We start from the raw sequence: 18,331 nt of genomic DNA, 5'->3' as shown, positions 1-18,331 counted from the left end.
AGTAAGATACCATGGGGGAAGTACCGCAGGTTAGTAAGATACCATGGGGGAAGTACCCGCAGGTTAGTAAGATACCATGGGGAAGTACCGCAGGTTAGTAAGATACCATGGGGGAAGTACCGCAGGTTAGTAAGATACCATGGGGGAAGTACCGCAGGTTAGTAAGATACCATGGGGGAAGTACCGCAGGTTAGTAATATACCATGGGGGAAGTACCGCAGGTTAGTAATATACCATGGGGGAAGTACCGCAGGTTAGTAATATACCATGGGGAAGTGCCGCAGGTTAGTAATATACCATGGGGGAAGTACCGCAGGTTAGTAATATACCATGGGGAAGTCCCGCAGGTTAGTAAGATACCATGGGGGAAGTCCCGCAGGTTAGTAATATACCATGGGGAAGTGCCGCAGGTTAGTAAGATACCATGGGGGAAGTCGCGCAGGTTAGTAATATACCATGGGGGAGTACCGAGGAGCAGTAGCTAGTCCGAAGAGAAGCGCCCGGAACTGGCAATGATGGTCCAGTGTCGCGAAGCGTAGGAAGCACTGATGGTCGTGGTGGACTGAGATGTGGAGATAGGCTTCGGATAGATCCAGTGAAGTCAGAAATTCTCCCAGTTGTACTGCCCTTATGACTGAGCGTAGGATTTCCGTGCGGAAGTGCGGCACCCTCGGGTAGCAATTGACTGTCTTGAGGTCCAGGATGGGCCGGAACGTTTCCTCCTTCTTGGGGACGATAAAATAGATGGAATAGTGACCAGTATTTTGTTGGTGCGTGGGCACCGAGGTTATCGCCTTTAGGCCAAGTAGTTTTGTCAGTGTGGTTGCCACTGCTGTCCTCTTGGAAAGGAATGGCACTGTGATCTCACAAATCTGTAATAAACAAACAATTTGTCTGGAGGGATGCTGTGGAAGTCCAGATAGTATACCTCTCGAATGATGGTTAGGACCCACTTGTCCGACGTTATCTTGACCCATCTTTGATAGAAGAGGGTAAGTCTGCCCCCTATTGCTTCTTCCTGTGGATGGGTCTGCTGACTCTCATTGTGGGGTGCAGCCGGGGCCTGTACCTGAGCCGGCTCCCCTCTTTGTTATGTCTATTCCAAACGGACTGGGCCCTGCCTGCGGGGCGAGGTGCTTGGTATGTGTTTTTGTACGATCTAAAACGCCGGGCTCCTCTGCCCTTGGTTCTTTGGGGAGAGGAGCGCTGGGTTCTTTTGTTCCTGTCCTCCAGTAACCGGAGTACTGGGGATTCGCCCCATTTGTTGGCTAACTTCTCCAGTTCGCTTCCGAACAGGAGGGATCCTTTAAAAGGCATTCTCGTAAGTTTCGTCTTGGAGGTCGCGTCGGCTGACCAATTTTGGAGCCATAGTTGCCTTCTGACTGCCACTATGGATGAGACGCCCCTGGCTGAGGTGCACACCAGGTCAGAGGTCGCATCCGTGAGGAAAGATATTGCCGGTTCTAATGTTTCGGCGGAAGTGGTTGCGTCCCTGGAGAGGAGCAAGCAGGCACGTGTCACAAGGGCGCAACAGGAGGCGATCTGCAAGGTCATTGCTGCGACATCAAATGACTGTTTAAGGATGGATTCCTGACATCTGTCCTAGGCATCCTTGAGTGCAGCTCCTCCTTCGACTGGGATGGTAGTGCGCTTTGAGATAGCGCAGACCATGGCGTCCACTTTTGGGAACCCTAGGAGTTCTTTGGCCATGGGTTCCAGGGGGTATAGGGCTTCTAGGACCCGTCCTCCTTTGAAGCTGGCCTCGGGGGTATTCCACTCCAGGTCAATCAGCTGTTGTACGGCCTGCAGCATTGGAAAATAGCATGAGGCCTGATGGAGACCGACCAAAACTGGGTTCGTCTTTGGTTCCGCTGTGGTACTTGTGCCAGGAATAGCCAGCGTCTTCAGGCTCAGAGACATGAGATCTGGTAACTCGTCTTTGGAGAAGAACCGCATCATGGTTCGATTCCTGGAGGGATTTCCCCTTCCTCCAGGGAGTCAGGCTTTTCTCCCCAAGGTGTCTGTGTCCCCTAGGGGGGAGGCTTTTGCCTGGCTGGGGCACGTCTTGGGGGATCCGAGAGGAGCTTGGAAGGTCTTGCGCTTCTGGTGGAGACTGTGGCTGTGTTGCAGGCGGTACCGACTGCGCTTAGACAAAGGTTTGCAGTCCTTTGAAGAATTCCACCCAGGAAAAGGTCCGTGGGTCCATACTGAATACAGTGGAGTTCCCCGAGGTGCCCATCTGAGGAGGGCCGAGCTGGGGTTACAGAGGTCCGGGATACTATCATTGGTGGAGCCAGATTCCTCTACTGGCTGAGGGGGGCTTTGATTCGGTTCCCCCTGAGACTCTTCGCACTGCAGGCATAGGGCAGAGGCCACTTCGGGTTGCACAGCTCTCAGATGGCAGGCTGGGCAGAGGACTTGTCCCTTGGCTTTCTTGGCCAGCGGTGCCATGATTTGTGCACATGGAGTGGCTCAAAACTTGTCTGTGTGCGTAGGTGCGTGCGCCGGGAGATTTAGTTGTGCGCTCCAGGTGCGGCGACGATGTGCGCGCAGGCTGCTATTTGTTCGCTTAGCGGGGGTGCGCCGCTGTACGCGCAAGTCGTTTGTGCGCCCGGCTCAGTTGTGCGGGCAATACCGCGATCAAGGGGGGGGGGGAAATGGTGCCGATGACCACACGGGCAAGATGGCGACCCCCCGAGGGTCTCCATGTGTGTGAACCCTCGCACCGGATCGGGGTCTAGCCCGGATGGGGCTGCTCAACCCGATTTAACAGACACTGGAAGGATGATCTGAGCGACTAACTGAGCCTCGGAGACCAGAGACTTTAAGAAAGTTTTCTACCTTACCTTGTCTCGGTGCTTCCCAGTCTTGTGCTGTGCGGTCTCCGGCTGCGGGGGAGAGGGAAAATACCTTCACCGCCGCGCTCGGTATCACACTCACTGCCTCTCAGCCTCTCTGGGGGCTAAGTACATGCCGGGAACCGGCTACTGGACCGAGGCATACCTCTGAAGGATCTCGGAAATCACCTCAGGAATTCTCGACTGGGGGAGGGACCCTTAGGTATCACCGCAGGAGAGCGGGGCTCGTCTTGTAGAGGTAAGATTTCTTTCTTTGGTTTGGATTTTCTAACACTGTGCAAGTGTGTGTAGTGTCCCTGACTGCTTAGGAGACTGAGAAATACTGAAGAGCTAAGCTTCCTGCACAGGTCAGCTTGAAATCTGACTCGTCTCCCAGCTGCTATCAAGCGTACACTATACCCATTGGTCCTGAGTCCATCTGCTACATGCTAGGAAATTAATATTTCTGCTATTTATAACATTTCTACTCTGCCTAATTACCAAAATCTGTTCAGGGCGGTTTCCCTTATAACATACAGTACAAACCATAAACAAATCATAAAAATACAAATCTTCATCTTGTCTCCTTTGAATTTTACTATACCACCTTGGATCTTCCTTTTAGCACTAAAATATCTGAAAAATATTGTCATCTTGCTGTATCTCTTTGGCAATCCTTTCTTCCACTTGACCTTTTGCCTTTCTTGATTTCCTTCCTAGTCTGCCCCATCTTCACCAGATATTTGTCCCTGTGCTCCTTCTTTTGAGAATACTGAATATATCTCTATGTAGGTGTAAGCATTCTTTAAATCCAAGGAGCATAGCCAGTCCCCTTTTTTAAGAAAAGGAATTAGGGTGTCCAGGAAAATCATCTTGAACATTTCTTTTACTAAGAATGTGTTCAAGGCTGTTAAGTCTAGGAATTTTCTTTGGAATCAGGAATTAATTGGAGTAAATTACTACCCCCACCACCACCACTTTCTCCTGGTGAGACAGGTTCATCTGTTTTGCACTGTTGAAATGCATAGTGATAGACTCTTGGAGGGTAATCTGGTGGAATTTCCAACATATGAAGTCTATACTCATTCTGAATTCATGAGAGAACCCAGCTGTCTGAAGTTATACTGGGCAAACAGTTTATGGAAAATCTTAATCTTCCCAGACAGGAAGATTCTTCTGAATGGACACTGGGATACTGGCTATGTCTTCCTGGTTCTAGTCAAAACTCCATCACAGGCTTTGAATGGGGAGTCGTTTGATTTTTGTCCCCTCTGCTGTCCGGGTTGTGAGCAAAGAGTCTATTATTGATGGGAACAAGGAAGCAGAAGATAATGCCTCTTTGGAGAAGTATTTCCTGGGTGCTCCATTCTGTTCTTCTTGCATGATATGGATGGTGGTTCAGTGATGACTGCAGAGTGCGTCTGAAGCATAGAGACATGGTCTTTTATTTGATTCACTTATACTTTGACCTTATCTCTGAAGAGCCTCTCTCTTATAGGACACATCAACAAGCCTATTTTGCACATCTGTTCTGAGGTACGAGGCTTGCAGTCATAAGAGTCTGTGAGCACAAATTCCTATAGCAGAGGCTCTCGATGCCATTTCTAAATCATCATAGGTTGAGCAGACTAAGTGTTTTCCACACTCCTGGCCTTTTTCCACTAGAAAAGTGTTTTCCACACTCCTGGCCTTTTTCCACTAGAAAAGTGTTTTCCACACTCCTGGCCTTTTTCCACTAGAAAAATTGGAAATTTTTCCAATTTCTCACCCAGAGCGATTGCCAACCGCTCAAAAGACTCTCAATATAATTATGATTTTATAAGCTATGGTTTTACCCTGTTCATTCTTATCCTAGTTCACTCCCCTGTTTTAATGTAATTGCATTCTTACATGCCTGTTATTGTTATTATGTAAACCAAAATGATATGTAACTTTGCTACATGAATTGCGGTATATAAAAATGTTAAATAAATAAATAAATAAATAGTGCTCTTTGACCATTAGATGCCTTTTGAGAAAGACTATCCGAGAAGGCCCTGACCTTCTCCAGAATGTTCAGCAAGCATGGATTCATGATAAACTGATAAGATGTTATGTGAGACACGAGCATGACATTCTGATAACATTTCCTCCCAAGAGGGTCAAAGTTGCAACACTCTCTCCCAGGGGGAACTGAGCAATGTATCTTATCTTTTGGTCTTCTTGAATGCCGATTCAACTTCTATAAACTGGTGCAGAAGCTGTATGTTAAATCCAGGAGTTTTTTGGATGTGATACATCACATAAGCCTTTTTGCTAACTGGATGCACAGATGAGGGCAGCTGGGATACATATAAGAAAATGGGAGCACATCTTAAGAATGTCATTGATAGGCATTAACCATTTCTTTATGGGGAGTGAGAAACCACAAGATACTCAACATTTGAGTCCTGGGATCTGTCTTCTTCAAATTAATGTCTTTAGACATTTCCCTCAAATTATGAGAAGATAGAAATCTTCAGCTAGAGATCTCTTCTTTTCCTGTGGAGGTCAGGGGGTCAAAGAGGAGATCAATGGACTCTTCCTAGTCAGATAAATCCTCAGATCCATATTCATATCACAAGGAATGCTCAGACTCTTGAATTCAATGGCTGGATCAGTGATGTTATTGATAAAGGCCATAGGTATAAATTCATATATTATGAAAAGTCTTGTCCAAATGATTTATTTACTTGAGACCGTCATAAAATGAGCAAGTAATTGCTCATTTATTAGCGGGTTTACAATATTATGTAAATCACCCAGATGGAAAACTGCTCAAATATTTTAATCATAGGTTTCTTGGATTTTTTTTTTTTAACACTTGTTTTGCAAATAAAAAGTCTCTGAAAATTTTTTGTTAAAGAAGCACTTATTTGTGTCTCCTGTTATAATAGAAATCCGGAAACAGAAAACACCAACCAGACACGTATTTTCTCTCTCAATGTCTTAAAGATAGACAATAGTGAGGGTGGCATCTATATCAATTCCCTTCTGCTGCTTGGTACTGATGTCATTGTCACTGGTGCACTAAGAGATTACAGGGTGGGCTGGACATCAGTTTGCACTGAGGACAATGTTGGTGCAGGGAATTTAGCAAACTGTCACTCCATTGTTTCCTGGTTTCTTCTGTTCAGCTCCTTGTCAAAAATTATTGACATCAACAAAGGGTGGGAGGCTGCAGAACTCACATCTTCCTGGATCACCTGAGGTGTACTGGAGGCTGTGACTTGGGACCTTGGAGTCTTTCAAATTTCTGCAGACACTCATGAAAATGAGCTGCCTTCTCTGTGGGAATGCTTGGGAGGATGGATGGCAGTTACCATTCTCTCTCTGTTATTACTGTGTATCAACTGGCACCAATACTGATTTTTTTTTTAATCTTCGCTTGATGCTCCGCCTCTGTATACCTCAGTGCTAATACCAATGCAGGGGAATCCTCCACTTATTGGGTGGGAGAAACTGTCCCCTTGACCTCTCTATTGGTGCTCAATATCGATGAAAGAAGCTGCCCATACTATACCAATGCACCACTTGTGCCGGTGGAGGCCCTGGGCCCCTCATTGTTGATGCTTGATGCTAATACAAATGATTCAAACTTCTAACCCAAAGAGCTTTTCCACGAGCTCTAATTGGGTTCCGTGGCCTCTAAGAGACATCTTCTCACATGTGCAGAATCCCAAGAGATTTTGGTTGCAACTAAGCACAAATCTATCATGCAAATTTGTAACTGACATGATGTGTCTCCACTTTGGATACTTGAAAAAGCCTCTGGTCGTCTTCAGTTTTGTGTATATCAGTCAAAATAGCTGATGCAAAATCAAACAACTCGATTCTGAAAAAAAGAAAATGACCCAACTGATGAAGATTGATGCACTAATATGGGTGCCAACACAATCATGAAAAAATATAGAAAACTTGAAAAGTTTGAAAAATCTACCTAGGAAGATAAGAGGACGGAGACATTTTTTCTGAAGAGGAAAAAACTCAGAAGATAGTTGCATAAGCAAAGGAAAAGTTTACATCATCAAGATGAGAACTGAACAGCTCTGTAGAAAAAATAGAATTGAGAGGATTCCTGTGGGATGCCCTTGATGCAGGATGTGGCCTGCTCTGAAAGTTCTATAAGCTATGAAGTCAACTATACCAGATGAGTTTTGACTGATGACATCACCTACCTGTGAGGACTCCCATTCTGAATGTCCTTGGAGAGATAAGAGATACAGTAATTAAAGGGATAAACTCATTTGTATAAGCGTCTTACTAGAACTCACCTTGTAATCTTCATCTGGTGGCAACACATTTTTGTCCCGAAACATTATCCAAAAGTATTGCCATGTACTTAAATTGACTAACAATATTGTGATTAATTTTCTAAATATAGACTTAATATTATGACAACTGCATTATAGCATTACAATTAAATATAAATGTGCATTATGCAGCAATTACAAGGTTGAACATAATTCCCTAGTCAATAGAAGGATGAAGCAAAATTTTAAAAATTGTAAAGGTGCATTCATGGAGTACAAGGGCTTAATTTGTAGACAAAAAGGAAGTGTAACTGTGGAGAACTTGAGATGGGCAGAACTAACAAGGCTAGATGTTACCTGTTGAAAGGGGTGAGGGACCAGGTCCAGGTGTGAATTCTCTCACACACATTCTTCACACTCCTAATATCCTCGATGAGCACTGGAAAGCAAAGAACTGGGGGGGGGGGGTTTGGGGATGCAGAATCACTGGGGTAAGGAGGAGAAGGCAGATAGAGAGAGCGAGCGAGCCCCATTCTCTCTAACTCCCTCGGTAATCCTGATCCTCCATCCCTAGCTCCCCCATTAATTTTCCAGTGGTCTTTGTCCCTCCCTCTTCCCTTAATGGTCCTTTGTTTTGTTCCTCAGGGGAGACAATTGATATGCACTGCCAGGGCTCAGAAAAAGGTGGCAGAATGCCATTCTGAAATTAAACCCTTGGTAATGGACACAAAAGCACAAGTTTTAAAGTTTATTTATTTATATTCCGCTTTTTGGCACTTCAAAGTGTACATTAAAACGGTTACATTCAGGTACTGGAGGTATTTCCCTATCCTCACAGGGCTTTGAATCTAATTTTGTACCTGGAGGGTAAAGTAACTTGCTCAAGGTCACAAGGAGTGACAGCAGGATTTGAACCCTGGTTTCCCTGGGTCGTAGCCCCCCCCTGCTCTAACCACGAGGCTACTCCATTTACCATAGGTCATTCATCAAGGCCAGAACTGAAGCCTTGACAATTGGCAGTACTGGCTCACAAGTTTCAGATCTGTGCTAATCCAAACCCTTTTTGTGTGTCAGTTCTTGCAATGTCTCCTTCAGAATCACCCCTTCCCTTTCTGATCCCTGTAATACACAACAAGAAGGGGGAGGGGGCTGCTCCAGGCTCACCTCCTTCCCTTCTCTTTCCTGAAGAGGGGAGGGACTGGAAGTTGCTCTGCTTCTTAAGCTGGAACTACATTCCTGGCCATTACCCACAAATTAAGCCCTGTGGAGTACATGCTCTATATCTCAACCCCTCCATCCTTCTCCTCACATAGGCACACCCCCAGCTGATCCCCTCTCATTCCTCTAGCCTTTCTCCATCCATCCAAACTAAACCCTCTATTTGCCCAGCTTCTTCTCAACCACATAACTGATCTCTCATCCCTGCTCCATTCCACTCAGCAGAAGGAGAATAACGGTGCACTATGCTCGGATCTGTGTGTGTAAGGGGTGAGAGGGGAATTGGTGTGGGGATGTGTATGCTCCAGCTGTTGGTACAGTTGTGTGTGTGTGGGGGGGGGGGGGTTAGGGGTGTTTGTGTCTGTGTGCATGCTTCAGTCGCTGGGGGCATGTGTGTATGTGGGTGTGTACTCCAGCCACCAAGGTACTATGTTTTTGTTGAGTGTGTGTGTGTGTGAGTGAGTGTGTGTGTGTTGCTACTGCTGTTGGGATCTGTGTGTTTAGTGCATGCTGCTGTTGCTACCTTCTGCTGTTCTCAGTCTGTTTTCTTCTGCCAGTGTATGGTTAGTTTATGCAAGTAAACAGCTTCTCTGTGGAGTTTTATACACACATTTTCCTGCCTATATAATTTACCACATTCAGGACTAAACTAGCCTTACACAGGCAGATGAAAAAGCCAGGCATACAAAGATTTCTACAGTAATTTACTGTAAAGGACATCTAAAACTGGGTAAACACCACAGTATCTGATCCCCTTTTCTTACATTATCAACTCAAATACAAACAAAATATTATTCAGTCACTTACCATCATCAAGTGTGATATCTTGTAGAACAATGGTTTGAAAATTCAACTCCTGATCTTCAGGTTCTGGTTTAATATTCAAGGTTACTCCATCAGATGAAAATGGAGACGAATCACACACATTATGATGTACTAATGACGGGCCTGCAGAAAGACTTCCAAATCCTGGGCTATTTGCTTGAGAGGAAGGTTGCCCAGAGTGAGACACTGCTGCAGAAGATGATGATGTGGCAGAGCATGAGCTAGGAGGCTGTAGCAGAGGAGAAGATGGGTCTGACAGTGAAGAATGTACCAATGGATGAGAAGTGCCTGGAGACTGGGATGAGGAATGGTATGTGACTGACAGCAACTGAAGTGATGGATGCCCCACAGGCTGACTTGTTGTGGGTGAAGGGGCAGAAGCCTGTCCTGTATTTGGACAATGGTAGCTCACTGATTGCAGATGAGGTAATGACTGCCCTGAATGACCTGGATGTAACAACGGATGTCCTGTTGCTAAAGCAGAGGTTGATGCTGAGCCTGGATTGGAAGAATGGTACTGCATTGGTGGTAGAGACTGGCAGCCAAGATTTATCAAATGAGGTACAGTGGCATCTTGCTGAAAAGAAACTGTATCAAACCCTTGGCTGGAGGCAGAGTTCATGGGAAGCTCAGGCTGTTCCTTGTATATAACAGATTGCATAGCCTGGAAGGGTTGCCTTACAGAAGGTGCTGATGTAACTCGAAAAGACTGGTGGACCATAATGGGAGGCATCATATGGCGCTCTGCACCTGGACTGATGTTCCTACCTTGTACGTGTGGCAGGTGGGATACTGCTGGGTTCACCACAGATATATATGGCTGCTGAACCGGGCACCCAAGACTCCTTTGTGATGTGGACAGCAAGTTGTCATTTGTATGCCCTGGGTCTGAAGGCGGCAGCTCAGTTTGAATAGTATGCAGACCCCGCACACTTCCACTTTGAGGCACTGACATAGCCGATAGATCTACTTCATCTCGGTGTTCCTGTTTCAATAAAACTGAGAGAGAGAACATAAAATAAGAATGAGATGAATTGACAACATTCTTCATGAATTATGCTGGGTCAGATTGATGATCCACTCAAAAGCATCCTGTCTCTAACAGTGGCTAATCCAGGTCACGAGACAGTACCCAGCAGATATTAATTAGAAAATCCATTAATTGCTGCATATTCTCAGAAGAAATGGTTATTTCCCAGGTCTACTAGCAAGTAATTATTAATGAATCTGTCTTCCAGAAACTTGTGCAAACCACTTTAAAACTTTGACTTCATTTTTCAGCCACAAATTCCACAGCTTAATTGAATGCTGAAAAATTTAATTGGTTTTACATTTACTACCAGTTAGCTTCATGAATCACCCCCAGTCCTACTAGCAATTAAAACGGGTTAATAACTGTTCCCTGTTAACTAGTTACACAACACTCATGATTATGTATAGTCCTCTCTCATACTCCCTTTCAGAACTGAAGAGCCCTTCTTCAGATGGGATCCATTGTTGCCTTAAGTAGTACTAAAATGCAAATAAGTGCATATTCCATTCATCGTTTATGCTGCCCTTCTCTGTACTTTTCTATCAGTTTTGAGAACATTCCAGTGCCTCTTTCCTAATTTCTACACAGTATCCACCACTTCCTCATGAGTAATTCACGGAGGTGAAGTGAAGGAAGCAGATTAAAGCAGGACAAGTTTTGAAGATGAGGATGATCTAGCAGCACCGGGTGACAGACATATATTTGAAGATCTTTGCACTGCCAACTACCCAATAAAGAAGAGGCCACACTGTTAAAACACCCCTTGGGTAGACTATTTAAAATGTATGAAATGCATGATATATTGATAAATGTCAGCAATTAACTATGCATAGGAAGTAGTAGTAGTAATTCATTGTATTTCTTATAAGATCCCATCCAAATTTCTAAGTGTATTTTTATAAAAATTGTTACATTTCTAAAGTATATTTCTCTATAAGATTTGCATTACATATTATACTTGCAACCTTGCCAAGCTTCTAAATTGTAAGATTTTAATACATTTCTAAATTGTATTACTTTAAAGATTCATCATTTTCTAAAGTTATCTTTACTGAATAAAGTTAACTGAGAGTGAATATAGAGTAAATTAACACCTGTACATAAACTCAAGTTGTGGTTGCACTATAAATCTATACAAAGCCATTATGATATTGATACTATCATCATGCAGTTCCTTCTGAATAATTCCTAACATCCTATTTGCTTTTTTGACTAATGCTGCACATTGAGCTGATAATTTCAATATATTATCCACAATAGTTCTAAGATCCTTTTCCTCAGTCATAATTTCTAACACAGAACTCAGGACTGGGTACATGTAGTTAGGATTATTTTTCCCTTTGTGCATCACTTTGCATGCATTCAAATTACATTTCATCTAACATTTAGATTTCCAGTTTCCGAGTCTCTTAAGGTCCTCTTGTAATGCCTTGTGTCTTAGCTGATCCTAATAATTTTGTGGCATTTGTGAATCTGATCACCTTACTCATTGAGTTTTTTGATTGTTAATGAATACAGTAAGTAACAGTGGTTATAATTTATTTGAACTTTTTTATACCGACATTCATGTGCAAAAGAACATATCAGATCGGTTTACAGCGAAACGAGAAACAGCATAAAATGAATGCATTGCATCGAACAAGGGATACAGGTAACTGGGATCCAATGAGTACAGATAAATATTGAGTTCCTACAGAGAGCGAGTAACTGTTATAAAACTATTATGATACACCAAACACCAAGTAACTGTTATAAAACTGTTATAATACACCAAACAACGAAACAACGGTCACATTTCTCTGAAATCTAAAATGGGGAACCAAAGCTAATTTTGCTAGAAGTTGATGTCAGAGTAAACAAAGCCAATGAAACTGGGTGGTAATGGACCCATGCGCGAAGTTAAGGGGGGGAAAAAGGAGAGGGGATAATACACCAGAGGTAGAAGTAAAACTAAAAGATAGAAATTAAAATTAAAGATTAAAAAATAAAATTAAGAATTAAAGTAGAATTACAAATTAAAACTAAACTTGACTGTGACGCTATGTCTGGTTTAGGAGACATAGACTTAAAAACTGATGGTTGGTCTTGAGGTTAGTGTGTCTAGAAAGGAAGGAAGGGTCATTTGAGATTAAGGAAAGGCTTGACAGAAAAGCCAAGTTTTGAGTCTTTTTTTTGAAGGTTGTCATGCATTGCTCTAGTCGGAGATCCGGCGGGAGTGCATTCCATTGCGGAGGACCAGCTGTAGAAAGGGCGCGTTTCCTGAGAGAGGATTTGGCAGGAGGGGTGTAGAGCGTGTTACTGTATGCATATCTGACCGGTTTGTAGGGGCGGAGAGGGATGTTAAGATTGAGAGGAGTGAGATTGTGCATGGCTTTGTGTATAACCAATAGGACTTTGTACAGAATTCTAAATTTGATAGGTAGCCAGTGAAGGTTCCGCAGGATAGGTGTTATGTGCTCTCTTTTGTTGGTTTTGGTCAAAATCCCGGCCGTGGCATTCTGCAGCATCTGCAAGGGTTTGATGGTGTTAGCTGGGAGCCTGAAAAGAAGCGAGCTGCAGTAGTCAATTTTAGAAAAGATGATGGATTGAAGAACTGTGCGGAAATCTTGGAAGTGTAGAAGGGGTCTCAGCCGTTTTAGGACTTGTAATTTGAAAAAGCAATCCTTTGTAGTGTTATTAATGATTTTCTTTAGGTTCAGATGATTGTGTATGATGACGCTGAGGTTTCTCACTTGGGAGGAGAAGGTTGGTTGAGTGGTGAGGTAGTTGTTGGCTGTTGTGAAGTTGTCATCCTGGGCAATGAGGAGGAGTTCTATCTTGTTGGTGTTAAATATTAAGTTGAGCCTTGTGAGAAGGAGGTTGATAGATTTTAGGCAAGTGTTCCAGAAGCAGAGGGTTTTGGGAAGTGAGTTCTTAATAGTATTTGCATCTCATCAGCGTATATGTATTGCGTTAACTTTAGATTTGAGAGGAGCTGGCAGAGTGGGAGGAGGTAAATGTTGAAGAGTGTAGTGAGGAGCCTTGAGGGACTCCCAGGGTTGAGCTGACTGGGTGGGATTCTTTGTTGTTGATTCTGACCTTATAGGATCTGTTTCTGAGGAAAGATTTGAACTAACAGAGTGCGGTACCCTTGATGCTGATGTCTGCTAGCCGATCCACTAGAATTGAATGGTTCACCATGTCGAATGCGGCTGATAGGTCGAGGAGAACAAGAAGACAAGGTTGTTTTTTTTTTCCAGACTTAGGAGAATGGTGTCTGAGAGGGAAGTTAAGAGGGCTTCTGTGTTTAGAGACTTGCGGAAGCCGAACTGAGCAGGAGCTAAGATTTTGTTTTCGTCCAGATATTCCGAAAGTTGCCTATTGACTATTTTTCCAATAGTTTAGAGATGAGTGGAAGGTTAGCTATAGGGCGGAAGTTAGCTGGATCGGAAGGGGACAGATTAGGTTTTTTTCAGTAGAGGTTTGAGGATGGCAAGTTTTAGGGCGTCTGGAACTAGGCCCTGAGCTAAGGAGCAGTTAATGATCTCCACAATCGGCTTGGCAATGGTTTTTGGGATGGAGCTGAGAAGATTTGAGGGGATCTGATCCGATGGGTGAGAAGCAGGTTTGTGCTTCCTGAGTAAGGTTTCAATCTCTAGAGATGAAGTGGGCTCGAATGTATCGAGACTAGTGTTTTGTTGTAGAGAAGCAGAATAAGAGGGAGGAGGCTGTCCTTTGTTGGAGCATAGTGGGGATAGCAGGTTGGTGATTTTTTTCTCGAAGTACAAGGCGAGCTTTGAGGCTTTGCTGGCAGCTTGATCGTCCGGAATAGATGGGGGAGACGGTTTGGTGAGGGACGAGACATATGAAAACAATGCTTTGGAGTCGAATATGAAATGGTGTATTTTTTTGTGCGAAGAAATCTCTCTTAGATCGGAGGATGGAGATCCTGTAGCGGTGCATAAGGGATTTATACGTGGCCAGATTTGTTGATGAAGGATTTTTTCTCCAGGTGTGTTCTACTCTTCTTAATTCTTGCTTGAGAGATTTAAGTTCTGGGGAGTACCAAGGTTTCCTTTTGTCTGGGTTAGAGGGTAGAACTTTAGTGGTTACTGGGCAGGTTAGGTCTGCTACTTTATTAGTGATTTGGAACCAAGAGGAGGTAGCCGCGTCTGCATCTGAAAGGTCTAGCTTGACCAATTCTTTGGTTAGATGTGAGCTGAGGTTGTCCGGGTTGCACAGTTTCCTGAATTGGACTGTGGTTTTATGTGGCAATTGTGGGATGGCTTGATTGATTTTCAAGACTGTGGTAATTATCTTGTGATCAGACCACGGGATTGGTGAGCAAGTTGGAGTGGAGGAAGGAGTGAGGCCTTCATTTAAGAAAATTAGGTCCAAGGTATGTCCTGCTTTGTGTGTAGGTCCGTTAATGATTTGTTTGAATCCCATATAATTAAGCGTGGATAGAAATGTTTCGCAGTTGGAAGAGTGAGGAGACGAATCGATGTGTGGGTTAAAGTCACCCAATATTATAGCAGGGACATCTGTGTTGATGTATTTGGCTGTGTTCAATTAGTGGGGAAGGGTCTGATTCAAGGCGCCCTGGGGGGGGGGGCGTAGGTTAGGCCGATTTGAAGAAGCTTGAATTTGAATACGGCAACTTCCAGAGTAGAAGTTGAGATCGAATATTGAAGAGTTAAACCTAGCTCTTTATTTGCGGCTAATAGAAGACCACCACCTCTTTTTTTAAGTCTGGGGATTGAAAAGACATCATAGGTTTGTAGCGGGAGTTGATTGATTAACGCTGTGTCCTCGGGTTTCAGCCAGGATTCAGTAATTGCGCACAGGTCTGGTTTGGTTTCTAGTAGATAGTCGTAGAGGAGGTGAGTTTTTTTCCTGAGGGATTGTGCATTGAGAAGGGTTAGAGAGAAGAGCGTGAGGCCCAAGAGTTGATTCAGTGGTGAAATCATGATAGGAATTAGCCTTTTGTGTTGAATGATGGGAAAAGAAGTGTTATTTGAGCTGGTTCTGCGGAGTTGTTGATGATGGGGATTGCGAAGGTGCGCATACTTAGGTCTTAGTGGAAGTGTGGTTAGCGGGGGGAGAGAAGAGGGGGACCCGGTCGAAAGGAGGCGGAGAAGGTACAGACCTAAGGTAGCTGGGATGAGGGCCAAATTGTAGATTTAGGAAAACGTCTGCCAATGACTGCACTAAGGTGCTGCACTAAGGGGTGCACAAAGGGGCCTGCCCCTTTGTCGCGCTCCTTCGGCGTGCAACGCCCAGCACGTGGCGCTGGGTAGCCGGGCTGGGATTTAAATCCCCTGCCCGCCTCTCTTTGATGATGCAGGGAGCGCGGCCTGCTCTGAATTGCTGCTGCTGCTGTGAGGCGACTGGTGGAGCAGCCTCGTGGCCGGCGAGGGGTCCATCTGGGGTAAGTGCGGCAATAAAGATGGCCTATAATACAGATCCCTGGGACATTCCACTATTTTCCTCTATTGATTGGGGAAAATGACCATTTAGTCCTTATTTTTGTTTCATATTCTTTAACCAGTTACCAAGCCATAGGGTCCTTTGTTTTCAGTTTAAAATGATTTTCAGCTATAAATTCCTGGATTTTTCCAAAAGTGATAATTTGTTTAAACTTAAAGAGCAGATCCAGAGCTGCAGATGCAGTGTCTCAAGACTCCCAGAAACTGCTGGAAGCCAGTGTGGGCCAAAGCACCTGCACCATTTCAAGTCCTGCATCCTGCCAGTAAAAACACTGACATGGCACTGGAGAGCAAGCACCTGCCACCCCTCCGCCAAGCAGCCAAAGTGCCTGCTGTTTGCTGCCACCAATGCAACATTTGAAGGGGGCCATGCCTATTAGAAGCACTTCCCAGCAGACTCCCTGGGGCCCTACACCAAAGCATAAGTGAAGTGCTGCAGAGCACGGGGCTGCTGAAGGAGAAAGGAGAAAGCTGCAGCCACCTTTAGTAAGAAGGAATACTGTTGCAATGGGGGGGGGGGGGGGGGGGGGGAGGGAGCAGAGAGGGGGATGCTGCCGAGTGGGTAAATATGCTTAATATTTTGTTTTTCCTACTAATTTTCTCCTGTTTTTTTGATCTTGATAAATTCCCAGGGAAAAAAAATAAAAAATAAAAAGTGAAAATGAAGGTACCTAATATATTGCGCCCTATTCCATGATTTTTTACATTTCCTGAAAAGTCTCTTATAAGGGGCTTTAATAAATGCCCTCTGAAAATCTAGGACTGGCTTCCCCTTATCCACACATTCAAAGAATTTCAGTAGGGAATATGGCATGACTTCTCTTTGCTAAATCCATACTGGCTCTTCCCTATTATGTCATGTTTATCCATATATATCCAATAATATTGTTCTTATCAATACCTTCCACCATTTTATCTAGTACTGACTTAAGTGAAATAGGCAGAATTCTCATTCCGTTGTAGAAAGTTTTTGAATTTCACCAGTTCCTTATGGGCTTCTAGATATTTGAGGAATTTTAGAAGTGGTGCACCCTGGATTCTCCTGGTGGGCATATTTTTTAAAAATTATATAAAACAAATATCCTCAGAAGAAAACATTCCCAGTTGGATCAAGGACATGCTTTTGAAGGAAGGCATGGACCAGAATCCTTTTCAGAACTTTTAGACAAATAGGATTCAGAGCATTTTAACTACTCCAACTGTTTTTCAGTTGAATGGACTAGAAAGAATGGGAAACTGATCTGAGCAGGTGAAGCCATTTAAGGGATCTAGAATGACTGAAGAGCAAACATGTCTGGAATGATGTGTACAAGGTCTATCTACTGAGAAATTACTACATACCTGATAATTTCCTTTTCTCTAATGAAGACAGGTTAATCCAGCACCTCTACCAGCAGTTGGAGATGGAGCAAAGCTGACGTCACAGTATATATACCCCTGCTCTGATATCAGCCTGCCAGTATTCTCTGCAAAAGCCAACTGTGCACAAATTAACAATACCTAACAGACAACCACTCAAGCAATTAGCAACAGGAAAAATTGAGCTCAGTCAAAGAGTGTATCATTACTAATCTAGGGACTGAAACTGACACCAGTTATCCCCGGAATGCAGTCTTCAGAAGGTGCCACCTACAAACTGATTCTCTCAAATGCCTGATCTAGTTACAAGCTAGATCAACTACATGATATGCTAATGAAGGAGGGCAGTGATCTTCTCTGCCTAATGGACACCTGGACACAGGATGCAGACTCACTCAGCTTTTCCAGATTTGCCCTCAAAGTTATACCTTTTCTCTTACCCCAAGGAAAAACAAACGGAATGGAGAAGTAGCAATATTCTCCAGAGAAACACTGGGCCTGGTCCACTTCCCTACAAGGAAACGCGAGTATAGAATGTATATCCTTGCAGGCTGATGTATCCCTAAATTGGGACATTTTCCTAGTTCATCATCCACCATTTGGCATAGATGTAGATCTGTAAACCTTCTATAGGGGAATTTGACCCATAGACTCTCTGAAATGCTTACATCTCAGGATTAACAATCCAGATCATTAGATAGATCCTTTTATTTTCATTTTGGCTCACTATAGTTTTATTATTACAGAGAATAGTTCATAACAGGTACAAATCATTAGACATATTCTAGATTCCAAAACCTAAACAAAGCTCTCATCAACTTAAATTTCAACTTGGGGCTGTTGGTGTAGTTGCATTTGAAGGTGTTGGACAGGTTCCTGGAGAAGAGGTTCATGGTCTGTTGCTAGGGTGGAGTTGCGGAGGTCCACTGCTTTTGTCCCTGGGTTGAGCAGCATAGGGTCTGTCTGACCTTTGGGATCCGTCCAGGTATTTGGAACCTGGATTGGTCACCGTTGGGGGCGGGGTGCTGGTCTGACCCAGTATGGTAATCGTATGTTCTAATGGGGAATGCCCACTCCATCACAGCACAGAACCAGGGCATGTTACATCATCCCAATATCAGGTACCTAGCCCTTACAGCCTATTATATGTCTGGCAGTTTGTGTGCCTTATGTTCATTAGACGTTTTCTGTATTTTGAATTTGTAAGCCACCTAGAGCAATAAATAGGTGGCATATAAACTTTTGAAATAAATAAATCTTATTTATCTGATTTATATTCCACCTTTCAGATATTTCAAAGCAGATTACATTCAGGACTGT

The 18,331-nt window shown here is 43.8% G+C and overlaps 1 protein-coding gene across 2 annotated transcripts in view; it reads right to left on the bottom strand.

Moving 5' to 3' along the window:
* The window catches only part of NFATC3 (nuclear factor of activated T cells 3), a 248,749-nt gene that overhangs the window by 15,421 nt on the left and 214,997 nt on the right, over positions 1-18,331 (bottom strand). For both annotated transcript variants that reach the window (XM_029608593.1, XM_029608592.1), the window contains exon 9: positions 9,134-10,150. In XM_029608593.1, coding sequence (XP_029464453.1) covers positions 9,134-10,150 — 1,017 coding nt within the window. The remainder of the gene's footprint in view (positions 1-9,133; positions 10,151-18,331) is intronic.

The sequence above is a fragment of the Rhinatrema bivittatum genome, chromosome 7 (assembly GCF_901001135.1).
Source record: "Rhinatrema bivittatum chromosome 7, aRhiBiv1.1, whole genome shotgun sequence".
In the NCBI taxonomy this organism is placed as follows: domain Eukaryota; kingdom Metazoa; phylum Chordata; class Amphibia; order Gymnophiona; family Rhinatrematidae; genus Rhinatrema; species Rhinatrema bivittatum.
This window is presented reverse-complemented; position numbering and strand designations above follow the sequence as displayed.